This window comes from Mustela erminea, chromosome 5 (genome assembly GCF_009829155.1).
Source record: "Mustela erminea isolate mMusErm1 chromosome 5, mMusErm1.Pri, whole genome shotgun sequence".
In the NCBI taxonomy this organism is placed as follows: Eukaryota; Metazoa; Chordata; class Mammalia; order Carnivora; family Mustelidae; genus Mustela; species Mustela erminea.
Genome location: NC_045618.1, coordinates 74,774,809 through 74,794,450, shown reverse-complemented (window position 1 = coordinate 74,794,450; position 19,642 = coordinate 74,774,809). Strand labels below are relative to the sequence as shown.

Here is a 19,642-nt window from a genome sequence, read left to right as displayed (position 1 = left end):
CCAGGAGTGAGCTATCAGGGGGCCCAGGAGTCGAATCAAAGTCAACTGGGATGCGAGCTGAGCAGAGGCCATCGTTTCTCAGTGTGTGCTCCCTAAGCAGAGAAGGGAGGTCCTAATTCCAGACAGGGCTCCTGGAGGTGCGCAGTGATGATGGGTCCAGACAGAGCCTCCTGGCTCTTCCCTCCAAGTGTGGGGTGCTGGCCATGGGGGGAACTGCTCCAATGGGAAGATGCCTTCTCTCACACCTCCATGCGTGCTTGATTAGGGTAACCAGGTGCCAGGAGAACAGGACCCTTGCCCCCAGGCTGGACTTGTCCTTTACTCTGTGAAGGGAACTGGAACTGGAGGCCCAACTGGCCAAAGGCCCGAGCAAGAGCAGGCTGGCTGTCTCCCAAAGGAGATGATTAGGAGCCAACACCCGAAGCGTGGTGTCAGGGACAGGGTTTTCTGTTTGGGGGCAGGATGGGCAAGCTCTCTGCCCCTTTGCTCTCACCGCAGCATCTGCAACCAGCCTTCAGGAATAAGTGAAGAGCAATGAGGGACTGACCCATGGGCCATTCCTAGGTGGGATGCGGCCTTTCTCTACTCTCCCAGCCCTCCCTACCTGCATCCTGAGGTCAGGCCCCAACTCTGACTTGGTAAACTTGGAGGGAAACACAGGACATAGGGAAACAGGCCTGTCAGCAAGACCCCTGGTCTTATCTCTGGTCTCAAATACCTCATCATCCTGAAAGACAGAACCTATCAAAGGGAATGAAGAGGGGCAGGACTGTGGAAAGAAAGGAGAAGGGAGAGAAGGGGCTAGGTGACAGGAGAAGGAGGGTCTCCCTTCCTATTTTCCCCTGTATGTGTGTTCAGTCCTCCTTCCCCTGTTTGTGGGGAGGGAAAGACTGCAGAGCATCCCAGGGAGTGAGCTGCAGGCAGTTTCTGAGCCTAAGACCGTGATCAGGCAACACTCCTGGGCTGCAAGGTCCCCACCACACACACACATACCCACTGTTTCTCCTTCCTGGGGCTTCAGGATAGGGGTGTGACAATGCAGATGTGGGGAACTAATACGATAAGCTCTGCCCCCACTTCCTCTCCATGTTGGGCCATTTTTCCAAAATAAGTGACAAGGCCTGGCTTTCTCTCCCAAGAGGGGCTGCACTCCTTATCCAGGTGTTAACTCTTTTTCTTCCAGTCTCTTCCCTGTCTCTGTACTCAGGAACTGCCACACATCCTCTAGCACACTCATGCACACATCTCAACTGGGCCCCTCACTTACAACAGGACACAGATCCACGTACGTCTCTGCACTTGGAGATGCACCCTCTTATGCCAGAGTCCATCACGTCCTTGAACCCTGGGCAAAAGCTTTCCTCCTGTTCTCCTCCAGGACTAGGCTGGCCCTGGGGGCGTCCCTGAGCTCTGCCTATCATTCCCAGAGCTCTGCACCTTCTCCCCAGAGACTGGAGAATGGACAGGGGTGTGAAGGGTTGTTGTTGAAGCCACCGATGAGATTCCTGGACCCTGACTCTCAAATGCTAGCTCTTCTGTAGGAAGCACTTTTCTGCTGCTCCTCCTCCCCCACCACAATTTCCTCCCTCAGCCTCCACTGCCTCCACGGCTTTCCTTCCTAAGACTCCCTGGCCTTTCCTTCCTCCTCCCTAATCATGCCCCGAAGGCCAGAACCTGGGGGTCTCTTAGTCAGGTCAGCTCCAGCCTGGAGGAATTCTAAGCAGGAAGTCCAGTGTTGGGGCTTAGGGCTCAGAGCTGGGCGGCAGGCTGAGAGGAGGAGAGAGGAAAGGGGGCTTTGAATCTCGGGCCTGTTAGCTCTGCAGGAGCGGGATGAGAGAAAGAAGGTTCATCAACATTCCCTCCATTCAGTCCTGTCTCTTGGGCTTCCCGCCCATCCCCCTTCAAGTTTGCCTGGGGAGAAGCCGGGCGGGGAAGGTGGCCCCCCGGAACTGGCAGCCAGCCTTGTCAAGTCAGGGCTTATAGGGGAGCTGGAGGAGGGGCAGGAAGGGCAGGAGAGGATGTGCTAGCCCAACAGTTCCCACTGGCACAGCCACCTCCCTCTTTTCTTCCTTCCCCAGAGGAAGTGACAGGAAGGAAAGGCTGGAAAGAAGGCAAAGGGAAGAAAGCAGGAAGGGGAAAGAGGGAAAGAAGTCTGGCCTCAGCAGTGACAGGGTCTGAAGACCAGAGCTCCGGGTAGGTGATGACCATGGCTCCAGGTCCTGGGGGGGGGTGGGGGGGGGTGGCCACCCTCCAGGCCCTCAGGCTCCTCTGTCCATCGGGCAGGGGTTTGGCCCAGCTCCTCCCCCCCTCCCCACTCCCAGATGCCTGAAGGGCCTAGGGCAGAAAGACGGGGCAAGAAAGAGGACCTGGGAGGACAGAACTGTGTTGAAAGAGCAGAACTCTGGAGCGAAGGCCCGGAAGGCGGGGTCCCACCCTCATCTCTGCCACTTACTGTGTGACCCCAGCAAGTCACATAACCCTTTGAAGCTGTTTCCTCTTCCGCAAAGTGAGGATAATTTTTACCTCAGAGTTATCATGAGAAGGGCATTCAGAATGATTAGTGATTGTTGTCCTTAGGGTCTGTGCTGCCCTGCCCCCCGCCCAACCTGGGTGCTCTGGGCCACTCGCCCCACCTTACTCCACCCCCAGTTACTCCCTCACCAAGGTGACAAAGTGACAAATACTTTGAAGCTGAGATACAGAAATGGGAGGCAAAGAGAGCAGGGATCAGGTGGGGAAAGGCGGCAAAGAAGTTGGTGAGAAATCTGGCACCTAGCCCTGCGTCTGGCGTGCAGCAGGCACACAGAGATTATTTGTGGAGAACTTGGGGGTGGAAAGGAGGCTGGACCAATCCACTGGGCATCCAGAGGAACATGTTGGACAGAGCCACCCACAGCGCTGGGAGGCAGAAAGGGAAGGAGATCTAGAACAAATAGAGCTGGGGACCCCTGTGGGCTGGAGCCAGATGCTGTGAGTCTCCTCTCCCGACCCCCACCCCCATGCCTATCCTCCCACCCACTCCCTTGGCCAAGGTCCCCTCAAGTCCTGCTGCTTCTCACAGCATCTCAGTCTCTGCGGCCAGCCTGGAGTCTCTGTGCAGGGTGGCAGGCTCAGCCTGGTCCTGGCGGGCCTCCTCCTCCTCCTCCTCCTCCTCCTCCTCCTCCTCCTCCTCCTCTGGCTCCGGAAGCTTCTGCAGTTCCCAGTACAGCACACAGGCATCGCTGCGCGACACATACTCCCATCCGCTTTCCCGCACATGGAAAAGGTCTACAGAGCCCCCTGAGTAGGCATCGCGGTGGGTGGCGTGGGTCACGGCGCGGCGAGCCAGGGCATAGGCTTCCTGGGGGCTCATGTCGTAGCGGTAGCCGCGGTCAAGCACGCCATAGGCGTAAGGAGATCCAGAGCCCACCGAGAAGATGTTCCCCTGCAGGCGGGTGCCGTCACTGTCCACATAGAAGAGGGCAGGGCCCGAGCGGTCCCAGCCACACAGCGCGGTGGCCACGCATAGATCCAACCCCCGGTAGCAGGACATCAGGGCCGACAGGAGTCTGGCGGACCCCGCCACGCTGGGCAGCCGCCCCTCCCTCAGGGCGCGCAGCTGCAGTTCCCGCCGCAACACGCGGTACCACGTGGCACAGTCGGCAGACGTGCCGGATGTGGTGCCCAGCAGGTGACGGTGCACCGGGAGGATCTTGCGCGAGGCCGGGCACTGCACGTAGCTGCCACAGGACGCCCGGGTGTCCGCAGCGGCGATGACTCCGTGCCGGAAGCGGAAGGCCAAGGTGGTGGTGCCGTGGGCCAGCCTGGGGCCATGCGTCCGCAGGAAGGTTTGAGGGTCACAACCTGGGGGCACGGCCCAGCCGCTGGCCTGAGGCAGGTGAGGCGACAGTCCCCAGGTGTCCGGGGCCTGCCACTTGCACACATCCTGCAGAGCCATCCCTGGGGCTGAGTGATGGCTGGAAGGAGCAAGGCAGGGATTTGTGGGCTGGAGTTGGGGAGGGGAGGGACGCTGTGGAGACGCTGGGCTGTAGCCAGAAGGGCACAGAGGGGCAGGTGATCTATGGCTTCACTTCTCCCTACCCCCAAGTCAGGCTCTGGGACTGTCCTGAGCAGCGGTCTCCTGTTGCTCAGAGGATGGCTGAGGAGAGACAGGAGGAGGCCAGGGAAGTCTGCACTGATGGGAAGACGCCACTGGTGACACACCTGAGCGTCACCCAAGGAGTCTCCCATCTATCATCCTCCCAGCACCTGAAGTGGGGCGGGCAGTGGGTTGACTTCAGAGGAAAGGAGGCATGAGTGGAAGGAGCAATGCTGGGTCCCTCTTGTTTCTCCTGTGGGGAGCACTGGACATGCAAAGACAGATGAGGCTCTGTCACAGCCCCTGCAACAGCTCCCAGCTGTTGAGAGAGGGACACCTGGGTAACTCAGTCGTCAGTTGAATGTCCAGCTCTTGATTTCGGTTCAGGTCATGATCTCAGGGTGATGAGATCAAACCCCACCTCAGGCTCTGCGCTTTGCATGGAGTCCCATTGGATTCTCTCTCCCTCTCCCTCTGCCTCCTCCCCCGGCTCATGCTCTCTAAATAAATAAATAAATTTAGATAAATAAATAACATCTTAAAAAAGAAAGAAGAGGGGTGCCTGGGTGGCTCAATGGGTTAAGCCTCTGCCTTCGGCTCAGGTCATGATCTCAGGGTCCTGGGATCAAGCCCCACACGCATGGTCCCTCTGCTCAGTGGGGAGCCTGCTTCCTCCTCTCTCTCTCTGCCTGTGTCTCTGCCTACTTGTGATCTCGGTCAAATAAATAAATAAAATCTTAAAAAAAAAAAAAAGAAGAAGAAGAAGAGGGGCGCCTGGGTGGCTCAGTGGGTTGAGCCACTGCCTTCAGCTCAGGTCATGATCTCGGGGTCCTGGGATCGAGTCCCACATCGGGGTCTCTGCTCAGCAGGGGCCTGCTTCCCTTCCTCTCTCTCTGCCTGCCTCTCTGCCTACTTGTGATCTCTCTATGTCAAATAAATAAATAAAATTCTTAAAAAAAAAAAAAAAAAGAAGAAGAAGAAGAAGAAAAGAAGAGTGTTGTGAACCCACCAAGGCAGGAGTCGTTTTTTGTTTTTTGTTTTTTTAAGATTTTATTTCTTTGAGAGAGAGAGAAAGCACAAGTAGGGGGAGCAGCAGAGGTAGAGGGAGAAGCAGGCTCTCCACTGAGCAGGGAGCTTGATACAGGACTCGATCTCAGGACCCTGGGATCCTGACCTGAGCCAAAGGCAGACACTTAACAAACTGAGCCATCCAGGCACCCAAGGCAGAGGCCTTTGACGTCGGGTTCCCTCTTCAGGGGTTTGAGACCAGGGAACTCGAATGCTCAGCTCACACTCTGACTTTCTAGTCAGGAGAAAAAGAAATGCACGGAGAGCAGGACAAAAGAGAAAAGTGCAAGAGAGTCTTTATGAGGGGGAGGGGTGCTCAAATACCTTCTAGAAAGGCAGGGTACAGAGGGACCTGGGTGACAGGAAACTAGAACGTGGAGTTCCCTTTCTCCTTTGTTTTGAAGGTGCATATGACCTTCCATCTGCATGAAGACCGCATTCCTGACAGTTTCTAGCGGTATAGTTTCTCTGTTGTGGGATACTTCTGAGGATGTAGCTGAAAGTATCTAATGGCCTTCCCTCTCCTGGTCCCCCTTCGCCCAGTAGTTCACAATAGTGGGAGAGTTGTTTGTAGTTCCAAGGCAAAACAAACAACTGACCTTGTCCCCATTAGGCTGAGTCTAAGTCTTAGACCAACCAGGGGTAGGCAAGGGATAGGACTGCTGGCCCTTCAGAAAGACGAAGTAGACTGGGGCAGAGTGACAAGCCTTAACTACTTCCAACACCATCTGGAGTATATTTTACTAAAGCCTGCAGCTCAAAGGGGTGCTGTGAAAATGGGCTTAGTCAAAGAAACAAACCCACACACAAGGGAAAGAGCCTGGAGCCCCCCCAGATACCATGATGGTGGGGCTGTAGAGTCAGTACTAAAGGCAAGTGCAAACATGTCATGGGAGGACTGGAGAAACCAGGAGGTCACACTAAAGTCCAACCAGTCTTTCTCCTTTCTTTTGCACAAGACCACATGGGACTCTTACTGGAGAGGTAGGTATGTCTCCTGTTTTTAAAGACTAAGCCTTAGATGTTGTATATATGGATGGATTGTCACCTCCTTAAGTCAAGCCATTCTCAAGTCAGATGTAGACAGTTGAATGGCCTTCTAATTTGCCACCCTCTAGTCTCCCCTCTAATCTTACCCTTCACACTGACACGTTTTCCTAACGTGTCTTCTCTACTAAGAAATCTTGAAGGACTACAAGATCAAACCCAAACCACCTTCTCCTCATCAGGCTGGCATTTAAGGCCCACGATGTTCCCATCCTGATCTATCCACCACAACCTCTTTCATACCGTTCCTAACACATCTCACACCTCCCCTTCATCTACTTTTTTCATCTATTTTTTTCAAGATTTTTTTTAAACATTATTTATTTATTTATTTGAGAGAGAGAAAGAGAGAGGGAGAGAGAGAGTAAGTGAGCATGAGTTGGGAGGGCAGAGAGAGATGGAGAAACAGACTCTCCCCTGTACAGGGAGCCCTATTTGGTTCTTCCTCCCAGGACCTAGGATCATGACCCAAGCTGAAGGCAGCTGTTCAACTGACTGAGCCACCCAGGTGCCCAAGATTTTTTTTTTTTAAAGATTTTATTTATTTATTTGACAGACAGAGATCATAAGTAGGCAGAGAGGCTGGCAGAGAGAGAGGAAGGCAAGCAGGCTCCCCACTGAGCAGAGAGCCCAATGTGGGACTCGATCCCAGGACCCTGGGATCATGACCCAAGCTGAAGGCAGAGGGCTTAACCCACTGAGCCACCCAGGCACCCCAAGATGTTTTTTAAAAAATATATATTTTTAAAATTTATTTGTTTATTTTGACAGAGAGAGACAGAGTGAGAGAGCAGACAGAGTGACAAGCAGGGGGAGTTGGAGAGGGAAAAGCAGGCTTCCTGCCCAGCAGGGAGACTGATACGGGGCTCGATCCCAGGACCCTGGGACCATATCCTGAGCCGAAGGCAGATGCTTAACGACTAAGCCTAAGGTTTTATTTTTAAGTAATCTCTACACCCAGTGTGGGGTTCGGAATTAGCCCCAAGGACAAGAATCACATTCTGTTGACTGAACCAGCCAGGTGACCCTCTCCTTCATCTATCTGAATCCTATCCTTCAAAGCCTGGCTTGAGTATCTTCTGTTTTGAAAATCCTTCTCAGGTGTGGTCTGAGAGAGGTGAGGCTGTTGGTTTGAGGAGCAATGGGATCCCCACGGTATTTAGGGAAATGAATCTACACTTCCTTAGCATGCCTTCCTGGTCTCCCCACCTCACCCCAAGCTATATTGATCTCTCTCACCTCTGAACTACAACACCTATCATTTTTTTTCTCCCCCAAACCTTCTTTATTGAGATAAAATTGACACATGACATTATGTAAGTTTAAGGTGTGCAGTGTGATGATTTGATACAGGCATATATTGCAAAATGTTTACCACAATAAGGTTAATGAACACATCCCTCACTTTATATAATTAACCATTTTTGTGGTGGTGGTGAGGACATTTAAAGTCTACTTTCTTGGGGCACCTGGTTGGCTCAGTCATTAAGTGTCTGCCTTTGGCTCAGGTCCTGATCCCAGGGTCCTGGGATCAAGGCCCACATCGGGCTTCCTGCTCCTCAGGAAGCTTCTCCCTCTCCACTCCCCCTGCTGTGTTCCCTCTCTCACTGTGTCTCTCTCTGTTAAGTAAATAAAATCTTTAAAAATAAAATAAAATCTACTCTCTTAGCAACTTTCAACTACGGAATACAATTTAGCATCATTAACTATAATCCTAATGCTGTACATTAGATTCTCAGAACTTCTTAAACTGGAAATGTGTATTTACCCTTCGAACAATATCTCCCCGTTTCCCCTACTCCACAGCCCCTGGTAACTACCAATCCACTCTCTGTTCATATGGAGTTTGGCTTTGTTAGTTTCCACATATAAGTGAGAGCATACAGTATTTGTCTTTCTCTGCCTGACATGTATCTCTCTATATAGATACAGATAGAGATAGTGACAGGTGATATACATATATCTCTATCTATCTATCTAAGAACTAATACAAAGTAAGTTGAGAATAGATTATGGAACGCCTTGAATGCCATACCGAGGAGCTGAATCTTAGAGAACATTTTTAAGCAGGCAAGAGATAAGATTAAGAGGGCGTTTTAGGAAAATTAATCTGGTACTGTGCAAAATGAATTAGAGAGTACAATTTGGGCCCAGAAAATCAGAAGAATATTTCAGTAATTCAGTAGTGAGGAAATAAGAAGCCAAAAGGTGGTATCAGTTGCAATGAAAAACAACAACAACAACAACAACAACCAAAAAACACATGAGAAGCATTGTACAGGAAGAATCAACAGGACTTGGCAACTTATGGAATGTGATGGAAAGGAAGGGGAGTTGTCAAAGATGGCCAGGGCTTCAGGCCTCTGCGACTGGAAGAACATTGTTACCATTCTCTCCTGTATTCACTTGGCAAGCATTTACTAAGCATAGAGTGGACGCAAAGATGAACAGTAGAGAAATACCTGTCTTTAGAAACTCGCAGTCAAGTACACTTACAACCAATCACTTTAAAATGTGAAAGTGTCTTAAGAGAGGTACAAATGCTATTAGTGGCAGTGTGAACAAACCACAGGGGAGAGTCAGGAAGAGGACAAGTTGCATCGCAGGGGGGACGGCAAAATAATACCTGCTCTATAAACGGAGGCACTCCGAATTTTCCACACCATCCAAGTGTGAGACGCAGAAAAAGATCTTCTGCTTCATTACATTCTGATGGTTGGGCTTGGAAAGGGTTGCCAAATTTCAGCATTAAAAATACAACATATGCAGAGTCAGAGTCTGCTGGGGAAGAGGAGGGGCTGGGTTGGGCATCAGAAGAAAGGGGAATTTAGATATTGATGGATGTTGCTGCTGGAATCCAACAAGGAAGGCCAGACACTGACTTCATAGAACCATAAAGCAGGAGGCAACATTTCATACATTTGCCCACTTCCTTGTTTGTTATGGGTCCCCAAAGGGTTGAAAAATGAAGGTGGGTGGAGAGAGGGAGAGACAATGATAAATACCACATTCCTGTATTAATAAAGAGCTTGTCTTAGCAAGCCTAAGTTAGAGAACCTCTTGGTACATTTTTACTGATCGTCACCCTTCTTCCAGGCTCTGAGATGGTAAATGACTATTGACTCAGTTATTCGGAGCTGAATTGAGAATCTAGTTTGTGGATTAACTGGGTCCCATACGTTTCCTTCTTTATTCTTCTGCCTTTTAGGCAATACATTACTTAGAATTTCCACCACAGGGTGGGAGTAAAGAGAATATTAAATCTTAAAAACTGGTTATGTTACAGAAGTTGGTTAGTGTGGCGATTAATGCTATCAAACAACAAGAGGTATAGCACTTTTATTTTGTTGCAATTTTTACCACAAACTACTGGGGGTTAACTAACTTCACAGGAAAATGCCTCAGAGTACATCATTATTTTACCCAGTGTTACCGGGTGCCCTTAAACAAAATGGCAACTTCAGTTGCGTTAACAGGATGCTAAAGCCGCCCAGATGTAAAGTATTGCTTAGACACCTGGCAGGACGGGGACGACTTAGTATTAAAGGTTCTGAAAGGATTTCAACTAGTCACGCCCTTCTCAAAGATGGCCGGCCTCACTTCCTCTACGCAACAAGGGCGTTTCTGATCGCTTCCTATGGATTGGAGGTGAATTTAATCCGGTATTGCTTGCCTGACGAAAGTAAAGATGACAACAACATCCTTTTAAATTTTAGAGGAATTTAAGGCATTTATTTTTATCCCCTCGGTGAAAACAGTCCCTGGCATCGGGTTCTTGTTTTTTGGAGGCGTGGTTGCCAGTAGTTAAAATGGCTTCTCCCTGGGATAGCTTTAATAGGAAGTGAAGCTGTGACGGCGAGGCGTTGCCCGGCTGCTCTTTAGTAGGCCTTCTGGCAGCGAGTTTCTTGTGCCCTTACTAGACATGGCGCTGGCCAGCGTGTTGGAGAGGCCGCTACCGGTGAACGGGCTCGGGTTTTTTGGACTCGGGGGTCGTGCGGATCTGCTGGACCTGGGTCCAGGGAGTCCCAGCGATGGGCTGACCCTGGCCGCGCCCAACTGGGGTGTCGCGGAGGAGCCAAGAATCGAAATGCTTCATGGAACCACCACCCTGGCCTTCAAGGTGCGGACCCAACCGCCGCGCCGCGCTGAGACCCGCGCGCCCGCGCCCTTGCCGACCTTCCCGGCCTTCCGGCCGGACCGAAGCCCGCGGAGGCCGCGGGGGCCGCGACCACGGAGCCTAGTGGGAGCCTCGGGCCTGTCGTCCCGACCCCGGTGGTTTCGCTGTTTCATTGACCTGAGAGGCTTCGGTTCTCGCTCTAGCCGTAGGACCGTGGGGCTGAGGTTAAGGGGGAGAAGAAACCCGAGGCCGCTTGGGTTGATTCCTAGGCAACCCTATGACTCCGGTTCAGGAAAGGGAAGGCCTCAAAGCAATGAATATTGGTAGAGGAAAGGATGTTTAACCATTAACTAAAGGTTTTTAAAAACTGGGTCCCCATTAGGCAGGGGTAACTGAAAAGCGATGAGGGAAAGAATTGTGGGAGGGAACACTGTAGCGGGAGCTAGACAACTGGAATTCTTGATCCAGCTTTACAATAACCAGGTGTACGATCTTGGGCAAGTCATTGGATCTCTTGAACTCGTTTCCTGATCTATAAAATGAAATTGAAGTTAATACCGGTTATACCATGTCGTGGGATCTTGTGAAGCTTAGTTGATACCAATATGTGGAAAGCATTTTGTGAAGTGTGAAAGGATAGAGAAAGATATTCTGGTTTTCCACTGATGCAAAAAGAAATGTGAAGGAGATGTTTCTGTGGTCTGATGTGGTCTGCTTTGTGTTTTCCTCTGATCTTAACAGTTTCAACATGGAGTCATTGTTGCAGCGGACTCTCGGGCCACAGCTGGTGCCTATATAGCCTCCCAGACAGTAAAGAAGGTGATAGAGATCAATCCCTACCTGCTGGGCACCATGGCTGGGGGCGCAGCGGATTGCAGCTTCTGGGAGCGGCTGTTGGCTCGGCAATGTCGAATATATGAGCTTCGAAACAAGGAACGCATCTCGGTAGCAGCTGCCTCCAAGCTGCTTGCCAACATGGTGTATCAGTATAAAGGCATGGGGCTGTCCATGGGCACCATGATCTGTGGCTGGGATAAGAGAGGCCCTGGTGAGTTAAGCTGCAAGCACTTGGTTCTTGGGCTGGCACTACAGAGAGGAGGGGTTGGATGAACAGGTGAATGAAAGGGCTTTGAGTAGGCGCTGGGGATGTGTTGATTAGGTTCTCCACCCTTTCTTCTCTTTGTTCAAGGAAGGCACTACTGTGTAGGAGAGGGCATGGAGTTAGACTAGCTGTGTCATTGACTACCCCATGTGACCTTACTTTGGCTGCTCATTTTCCCAGTCAGTTTCATCATCTGTTTTGTTGGTTAAAGGAGGTAATACATGTAAAGCATGTCTGGCACATAATGTTTCTCCTCTCTCCCATTAAATGGTAAGACCTACAAAGAGTGTATTTGAGAATTAAATTGGATAATAGACATAAAAACTCCAGTCAGTGCTTTCTAATAAAAATATGATGTGAACCACACATGTAATTTTAAATTATCTTATGGAGGGGCACCTGGCTGGCTCCATCAGTGGAGTATGTAATTTATCTCAGGGTGGTGAGTTCAAGTTCCACGTTGGGTGTAGAGTTTACTTAAAATAACAATAATAATAATAACTTTTTTAAAGATTTTATTTATTTGAGAGAGCGAGTGAGCTTGAGCAGGGAAGGAGTAGGAAAGGGAGAAGCAGACTCCCCACTGAGGAGTGAGCCAGGTGCAGGGCTCAGATCCCTGAACTCCAGGATCATGACCTGAGCCAGAGGCAGATGCTCGACTGAGCCACCCAGGCGCCCCAATAACAATTTTTTAGAATTGTCTAATGGATATATTTAAGAAGTAAAAAGATGGGGACATTGTAATGATTCGTTTAATCCAGAACACCTAAAGTAATATCATTTGGCATGTGCATTAGCCCCATTTCAAGTGCTCATTGCCACATGTTGCTAGTGGCCATTGTCCTGGACAGTGAAACTCTAATAGGAAGTTAGTCATTTCTCTTCTTTTTTTCTTTAGGGAGTCTTTGGCCTAGAAGGGGCCTTTAGGGCTGATCCTTTCCTTGCTTGATAAAATCATCCTAGGTCCTATTCTGTCATCTCTTAAAATAAATTCCTTAGCCTTTTTCTGTTTTTAGTATATAGAAACCTTGCCAGGAAGTTCAGCCTTGCATCTGATGTCAGTTCCTTTTCAACCAGTTTTTTTTGTTTTTTTTTTTAAAGTTTTCATTTAAGTATCCATTTAAATAATCTCTATACCCAGCGTGGGGCTCAAACTCACCACCCTGAGATCGAGAGTCGCACGCACACTCCACACAGACTGAGCCTGCCCGGCACCTCAGCTTTTTGACCAGTTTCGGATGTCTCTTTATCAAGCTGGAATACAGCTAGTTACTTTCTGTATAATTTTCCCCCTCCATGCTTGAGTAGTTTATTCTTCCCTTTTGTTTTTGCTTCATACATTCACCTGTTTACTGAGTGCCTAGTTTTTTTCTGTCGAACAACTGCAGGATACCCAGCACTTTTCCACTTGGTTTAGAAGCTCTCGGTTCACTGTTCAGTGGAGGGTGAATAAGAAGATTAAAAAAGGGGATGTAAGAGAGGAGCATGGCTTGTTACTTTGGAAATTGAGATGCTTTTTTGGGAAAAGTGTGAAAGAAGAGCTCCATACATTTTTTGTGTGGCCCAGGGAAGCATTTTGGAACTGTTGCTTCGTACCCTTAGCTACTGGGTCTGTTCCAGGGGACGGAAGCAGTGTTCGAGAGTACAGATGCTGGCTAGCAAAGAGAACCTGAGAAGCTAGAGCATAACCTAAATCATGCCTTCACAAGAACCCTTCCCTACAGCATGTCTCATCTAGGATGAGTCAGTCCGTTGCCTCAAAAAGCAGATGACTGAAAAATGATTACGGATTACTTAACACGAGGCTAAATGAGATGAATGCCATTGTAAGAGAACCGGTATGCCGCTGAGGGAGTTTTGAGGAAAAAGATTATTTCTGACGGGAGGACACAGGATGACTTCATTGATAAGTGGCAGTCGAATAGGATGTGCAAGTGAGAGAAGGGAAGCATGGTGGACAAAGGGGGGTGGATGAAGCATGCGGTTTGGGAGGAGTAACTGAAAGCCCAGTTTGTTTGTTTGTTTTAAATATTTATTTATTTGAGGGAGAGGGAGAATGTGCACACAAGCAGGGGGTGGCAGGCAGAGGGAGAGGGTAAAGCAGGCTCCCTGCTGAGCACAGAGCCTGATGCAGGGTTTGATCCAGAAACCCTGGGATCATGACCTGGGATCATGACTGAAGGCGGACGTTTAACCGACTGAGCCACCCAGGCACCCCCAAAAGTCCAGTTAGTTATCAGAACTAAGGTTGTGTGAAGAGGAGTAGTGATCCATAGAGCTGGAGAGCTAAACGGGAACCATGTAGTGAGCCCACTAGGCAAGGTAGTGGCCCTGGGACTGAGGAGGGACTGGGGTAGACATTGGAATCCTTGAACCTGAAGACTGGTGAGCATTTGGTTCTCAACTGGGTTGCATTAGAATCACCTAGAGAACTTAAAACACAAGTCCCTCGGGCTCTCTGCTCAGCAGGGAGCCTGCTTCCCGCTCTCTCTCTCTCTCTGCCAGTCTCTCTACCTACCTGTGATCTCTCTCTGTCAAAGAAATAAATAAAATCTTTAAAAAAAAAAAAAAAAAAAAAAAACACAAGTCCCATACTTGTTCTCCACCTCAGACCAACTGGAAAAGAATACCTGTTGTAAGTCCTGGGTATCTTTTTAAAAAGCTTCTTAGATGATTCTAATACATGGTGAGAGATTGGAACCACTGGAACAGAAAAATAACGATCCTATTGGCAGGCAGAACTTGAGAACATGGGAGGCAGTGTGGGCTGGTGGAGCAGTAGAGAGAGATGAGTTTGGTTGGTAATGGAGAACCACTGAAAATATTTGAGGATAGGAAGTCTGAATCTGAACTTGGTGACAAAGGCATCCTGTTGGAAGATCCAGCAGGTAGTTGGAATTGATAAGCATTTTATTAAAATCTTTGTCTAAATTTTCATCTGTAGTAAATACTAGCTAACTTCTTCATAAAGTACCAAATAATAAATAATGTAGGACTGCAAGCCATATGGTCTTTGTTTCAACTACCTAACTCTCCTGCTTTAGCATAAAAGCAGTCATAGACAATATGTACACAAATGGGTATGGCCGTGTCCCCATAAAACTTTGTTTACAGAAATGGGCAATTGGCCTGGCCAACCCCTGATCTATACCAGCACCGTCCACTGGAAATAAAGTGTGAGCAATACATGTAACTTTAAATTTTATAGTAGCCACATTTTCTAAATTAAAGATAAAGAGAAATTAACTTTAATGATATATTGTATTTTGGAGTGCCTAAGTGATGCAGTCAGTTAGGTGTCCCACTCTTGGTTTCAGCTGTGATCTCAGGGTCGCACTCAGCCTGGAGTTGGCTTAGGATTTTCTCTCCCTCTCCCTCTGACCCTCCACCTTGTGTGCACACGCACTTTCTCTCAAACAAATCTTTTTTTTTTTTAAGATTTTATTTATTGGGGTGCCTCGGTGGCTCAGTGGGTTAAAGCCTCTGCCTTCGGCTCAGGTCATGATCTCGGGGTCCTGGGATCGAGCCCCGCATCGGGCTCTCTGCTCAGCAAGGAGCCCGCTTCCTCCTCTCTCTCTGCCTGCCTCTCTGCCTACTTGTGATCTGTCTGTCAAATAAATAAATAAAATCTTTAAAAAAAAGAAAGATTTTATTTATTGGGGTGCCTGGGTGGCTCAGTGGGTTAAAGCCTCTACCTTCAGCTCAGGTCATGATCCTGGAGTCCTGGGATTGAGCCCTGCATCGGGCCCTCTGCTCAGCGGGGAGCCTGCTTTCCCCTCTCTCTCTCTGCCTGCTTCTCTGCCTGCTTGTGATCTGTCAAATAAATAAAATCTTAAAAAAAAAAAAAAAAAGATTTTATCTATTTATTTGACGGAAAGAGGGACCAAGCAGGGGGAGTGGCAGAGGGAGAAGCAGGCTTCCCACAGAGCAGGGAGCCCTATGTGGGCCTTGATCCCAGGACCCTGGGATCATGACTGAGCCAAAGGCAGATGCTTAACAACTGAGTCACCCAGGTGCCCCCAAAATAAATAAATCTTAATAGTATATATTTTATTTTATAGATCCAAAATGTTAGCACTTCAGCATGTAGTGCCAGCTTCATTTCACATGCTCAGTGGTCACACACGGCTAGTGGCTCCCATATTGGACAGTGCAGGTCTTTGCGATATAATTTGGAACTCTAGGCTCTCTCCTATTGTGCTGTGTATGTCTTGTTCCCCAGATAGTCTAAACTTTGAGGACTAGGGTTGTTTTTTTTCTTTATAAGTGTTGTTTTGTTTTGTTTTTTTGTTTAAGTTTTTATTTGTTTATTTGACAGAGACCCAAGACAGCAGGAGGGGGAACACACAGGCAAGGGGAGAGGGAGAGGGAGAAGCAGGCTTCCCAGTGAGCAAGGAGCCAGATGTGGAGCTCAATCCCAGGACCTTGGGATCATGACCTGAGCTGAAGGCAGATGCTTAATGGCTGAGCCACCCAGGCGCCCTGTTTTCTTTTTTTAAAGATTTTATTTATTTGAGAGAGAACACCCCTAGCACCCAAGGGCTAGAATTGTTTTAAACATCTCCACAGTGCTGACATTCTGTGCTTGAAACCTAAGTCATGGGGTGCCTGGGTGGCTCAGTCGGTTGCATTAGCCCTATATCAGGCTCCTTGCTCCTCAAGAAGCCTGTTTCTACCTCTGTGTCTCCTGCTCCCCCTGCTTGTGCTTGTGGGGTCTCTCTCTCTCTGTCTCAAACAAATAAAAGTAAAACCTTAAAAAAAAGAAAACCGGGGCACCTGGGTGGCTCAGTGGGTTAAAGCCTCTGCTTTCAGCTCAGGTCATGATCCCAGGGTCCAGGGATCGAGCCCCGCATCGGGCTCTCTGCTCAGCGGGGAGCCTGCTTCCTCCTCTCTCTGCCTGCCTCTCTGCCTACTTGTGATCTCCGTCTCTCAAATAAATAAACAAAATCTTTAAAAAAAAAAAGAAAGAAAAGAAAACCTAAGTCATTTGGATTCTACTTGTTTTTTGGTTATGCAGTGAGGATAGTAAAGCAGTAATAATGTGAAGTAGAATCCAGGAATCTTAATATTTAATTTTATTCCTTCAGCTATTTTTTAAAATAGATTTTATTTATTTATTTGACAGAGCACAAGCAAGGGGAGTAGCAGGCAGAGGGAGAGGGAGAAGCGAGCTCCCCATTGAGCAGGGATCCCAATGCAGGGCTCAGTCCCAGGACCCTGGAATCATGACCTGAGCTGAAGGCAGGTGCTTAACTGACTGAGCCACCCAGGCGCCCCCAGCTATTATTTTTTTCCAAGTAATTTTGTAGAAATATTTTTGCTTTCTTTATTTTTTTTTTAAGATTTTATTTATTTACTTGACAGAGACACAGCGAGAGAGGGAACACAAGCAGAGGGAGTGGGAGAGGGAGGCTTCCTGCCGAGCAGGGAGCCCGATGCGGGGCTGGATCCCAGGGCCTTGGGATCATGACCTGAGCCAAAGGCAGACGCTTAAAGGCTGAGCCACCCAGGCACCCCCAAAGTATTATTTTCTTGTATATCTGTTGGTCTCTCCTGGGTTTCAAGAGGGATAGAGAACTTTTCTTGGAGAATGAATTAGATGTCAAAAGAGATGGTCATTTTTTTCCTGCTAACCTCACCTCTCTTTCCAGGCCTCTACTATGTGGACAGTGAAGGAAACCGGATCTCGGGGGCCACCTTCTCTGTAGGTTCTGGCTCTGTGTATGCTTATGGGGTCATGGATCGGGGTTACTCCTATGACCTAGAGGTGGAACAGGCCTATGATCTGGCCCGTCGAGCCATCTACCAAGCCACCTATAGAGATGCCTACTCGGGAGGCGCAGTCAACCTCTACCATGTCCGGGAGGATGGCTGGATCCGAGTCTCCAGTGACAGTGTGGCTGATCTACATGACAAATATAGTGGCTCTACCCCCTGAAGGAGGGTGGATGTGGCTGCTTGCATTTCTTGGGGGAAACTGTTGCTGCCAATGTGGGTACAGCCCCCCATCCTCTAGTGGAGGGGTCCTCAATTGTACTGATAATTTTTTTAAGCTCTGGTGGCATTGACCTCTATGTGTTACTAGTTGTTAATGACCTGCTGCAGAGGTGATTATTTGTTTTACTTTCTTGGATGTTAACATTACACTACTCGACCTCAGCCTGTGTTGTGTCTTTTGTCCACACTGTCCCTCCTCCAAGCACTTTTCAGCCAAAATAGCCAGGACGGTGGGAGGGCACCAACTGTAATTACAGGAAACAGTGGTGTGAAGACATTGTCTAGTGAATACATTAGCATCCCTACTCATGAAGCTAATAACAAAGGAGATGGAGAGAGAGGCAGGGAGGAGGGAGAGACTTCCCGATTCTGTTTGCAAAGAGATGAAAAGTTGATGAGGTGGAAAGATGCACAGGGCTGTATGAGGAAGAGCTGCACAGGGAAAGACTCTCATCCTGCTCTGGGGGAGGGGAAGCCATTGCTACCCGCAGAGCAGAAAGGTGAAGAGGGTGAATCTTGAATTTTAAACCAACTGGGAAGGGAAGCTTTGTTTGGACCTTGAGAAAAGAGGACAAAGAGGTGAGTGTGAAAGTGGTAGTGACCATAAGCTTGGTGATCCTTGTCCTTTTGACCATCCCGTGTACACAGGTGGGGGACAGAGCGGTTGATGGTGGGCTTACAGTCTCCTGAACAGGAAGCGGCTCAAAACTGTCACTGGCACATGTGGGTGGGGAGGAGACCCTGCTGAGAGCAGAGCAATGGCTGATTTATCACACCCCGCACTGAGGGGGTTCCCAAGCTAATGGTGGCAGCAGATGGTAAGGCCTTCTGTTAAAGAGAAGCCATAAGCACAGGGGAGGTTGATGGGAGAAACCTTTGAAAAAACGGGAGAGGAGGGTATGAACAGTACCGCTTTGTTTTTGGTGAGTAAGAAGGGAGAAGGTGGCTGGTGAGGGTGACAGCCCAGCCTCATACCCTGAGAAATCAAAGGGTAAGGGCTCCTCTCGCCTGTGGTGCAGATACTTTCCCTTCCCCCTCAGCCTTGTGCAGTCGCATATTGATTGATGAGGGCTGTCGGCCAGGAACTGATCGAGGCTTGTTAATTGCATTTGTCAAATGCAGGGAAATTGGGAATTAGTGAGATCCGAGCAGGGAGTTTGGAAAACAAATGACTCTGGTGCCTGAGGAGATTCATTTTGCTGAAAAGTGCCTCTGGAGCCCCCGGAGCCTGGGAGCCGCTAATGCTAGCCGGGAACTGGGCCCCCTCTGCGTTAGAGGCAGCTGGGAGGTTAGCTGTGTGAGAGCCCCAAGTACAGACATCCTCTCCTTCAGGATGCTGGTTGGCAGACCTTTGTCACAAATCAGAGCCCTAGGGGCACCTGGCTGGCTCAGTGGGTGAAGCATGAGACTCTCCATCTTGGGATCATGTGTTTGAGCCCCACGTTGAGCATAAAGTTTACTTAAAAAAAAAAAAAAAAGTCAGAACCTTAAAAAAAAAAGAACTCTTAGGAGAAATTCTAACACCTGAGAGAAATCAAATCAGGTTGAAATAAGAGTTGGGGGGTGGTCAAGAGCCTCTACCCCTGAGCCCCCTCCCCCTTGGGGCCCCAGCCCACAGTGCCACCTCCCTGCCTCCACACCTTTATATATATACATGCTCCCTGGTACTTCTTGGAACCCGAAGGAACACAATTTGACAGTTACTGCCCTGGGACATAACCTTGAGGGTGGAAAGAGAGTTGAAGAGTGGAACTCTTGTCCGTGAATGAGCCTAGGACTCCCTGGCCTGTGAAAGAAAATTAAGTCTGGAGATAAGAGATGGTCTTGAAGCAGTGCTCCCCTAGCCCAGTTTCTGTCTCAACGGCCTGCTTTGGCAGTGGTCTGGCTGTGTAATGTAAGCACCCATTCTGCACTGGCTGAGGCCTTATATTCAGGCAAGGAAATGCACAGCCATCCGTCCCATGTTCTGTTCTGCACTTGCCCATTTCTCTTCCTTCCTGGATCTTGGATAAAAGAAAGAATGAATGGAAGAGATGGAATTGTGGTAGGTGTTCTGGAGAGAAAGTAGAGCAGGGGTAGAAGAAACTGCAAGCGTCTAGGCCCAGTCATGCCCAGCCTGGGCAGTCGTGGCTTCTTGCTGCTGCATGCTGGCAGGGAACTGGCTTGGCAGGGATGTTGTATGTCTCCACTGTGTGGGGATGATGGATGCCTCACAGCGCTGGAGAGATTCTGT

At 49.0% G+C, this 19,642-nt stretch overlaps 2 protein-coding genes across 2 annotated transcripts; one reads left to right on the top strand and one right to left on the bottom strand.

Annotated features, from left to right (window-relative positions):
• Window positions 1-3,055: 3,055 nt before the first annotated feature.
• Window positions 3,056-3,937, bottom strand: PSMB11 (proteasome subunit beta 11). Its single transcript, XM_032341814.1, has one exon. It carries the CDS (start codon window positions 3,935-3,937, stop codon window positions 3,056-3,058), a length of 882 nt encoding a protein of 293 aa, XP_032197705.1.
• A 6,141-nt stretch (window positions 3,938-10,078) lies between these two features.
• On the top strand, window positions 10,079-17,571 carry PSMB5 (proteasome 20S subunit beta 5). The gene is made up of 3 exons (XM_032343822.1): window positions 10,079-10,313; window positions 11,052-11,358; window positions 17,064-17,571. Exons 1-3 carry the CDS (start codon window positions 10,116-10,118, stop codon window positions 17,348-17,350), a joined length of 792 nt encoding a protein of 263 aa, XP_032199713.1. The 5' UTR covers window positions 10,079-10,115; the 3' UTR covers window positions 17,351-17,571.
• The last annotated feature ends 2,071 nt before the right edge of the window (window positions 17,572-19,642 follow it).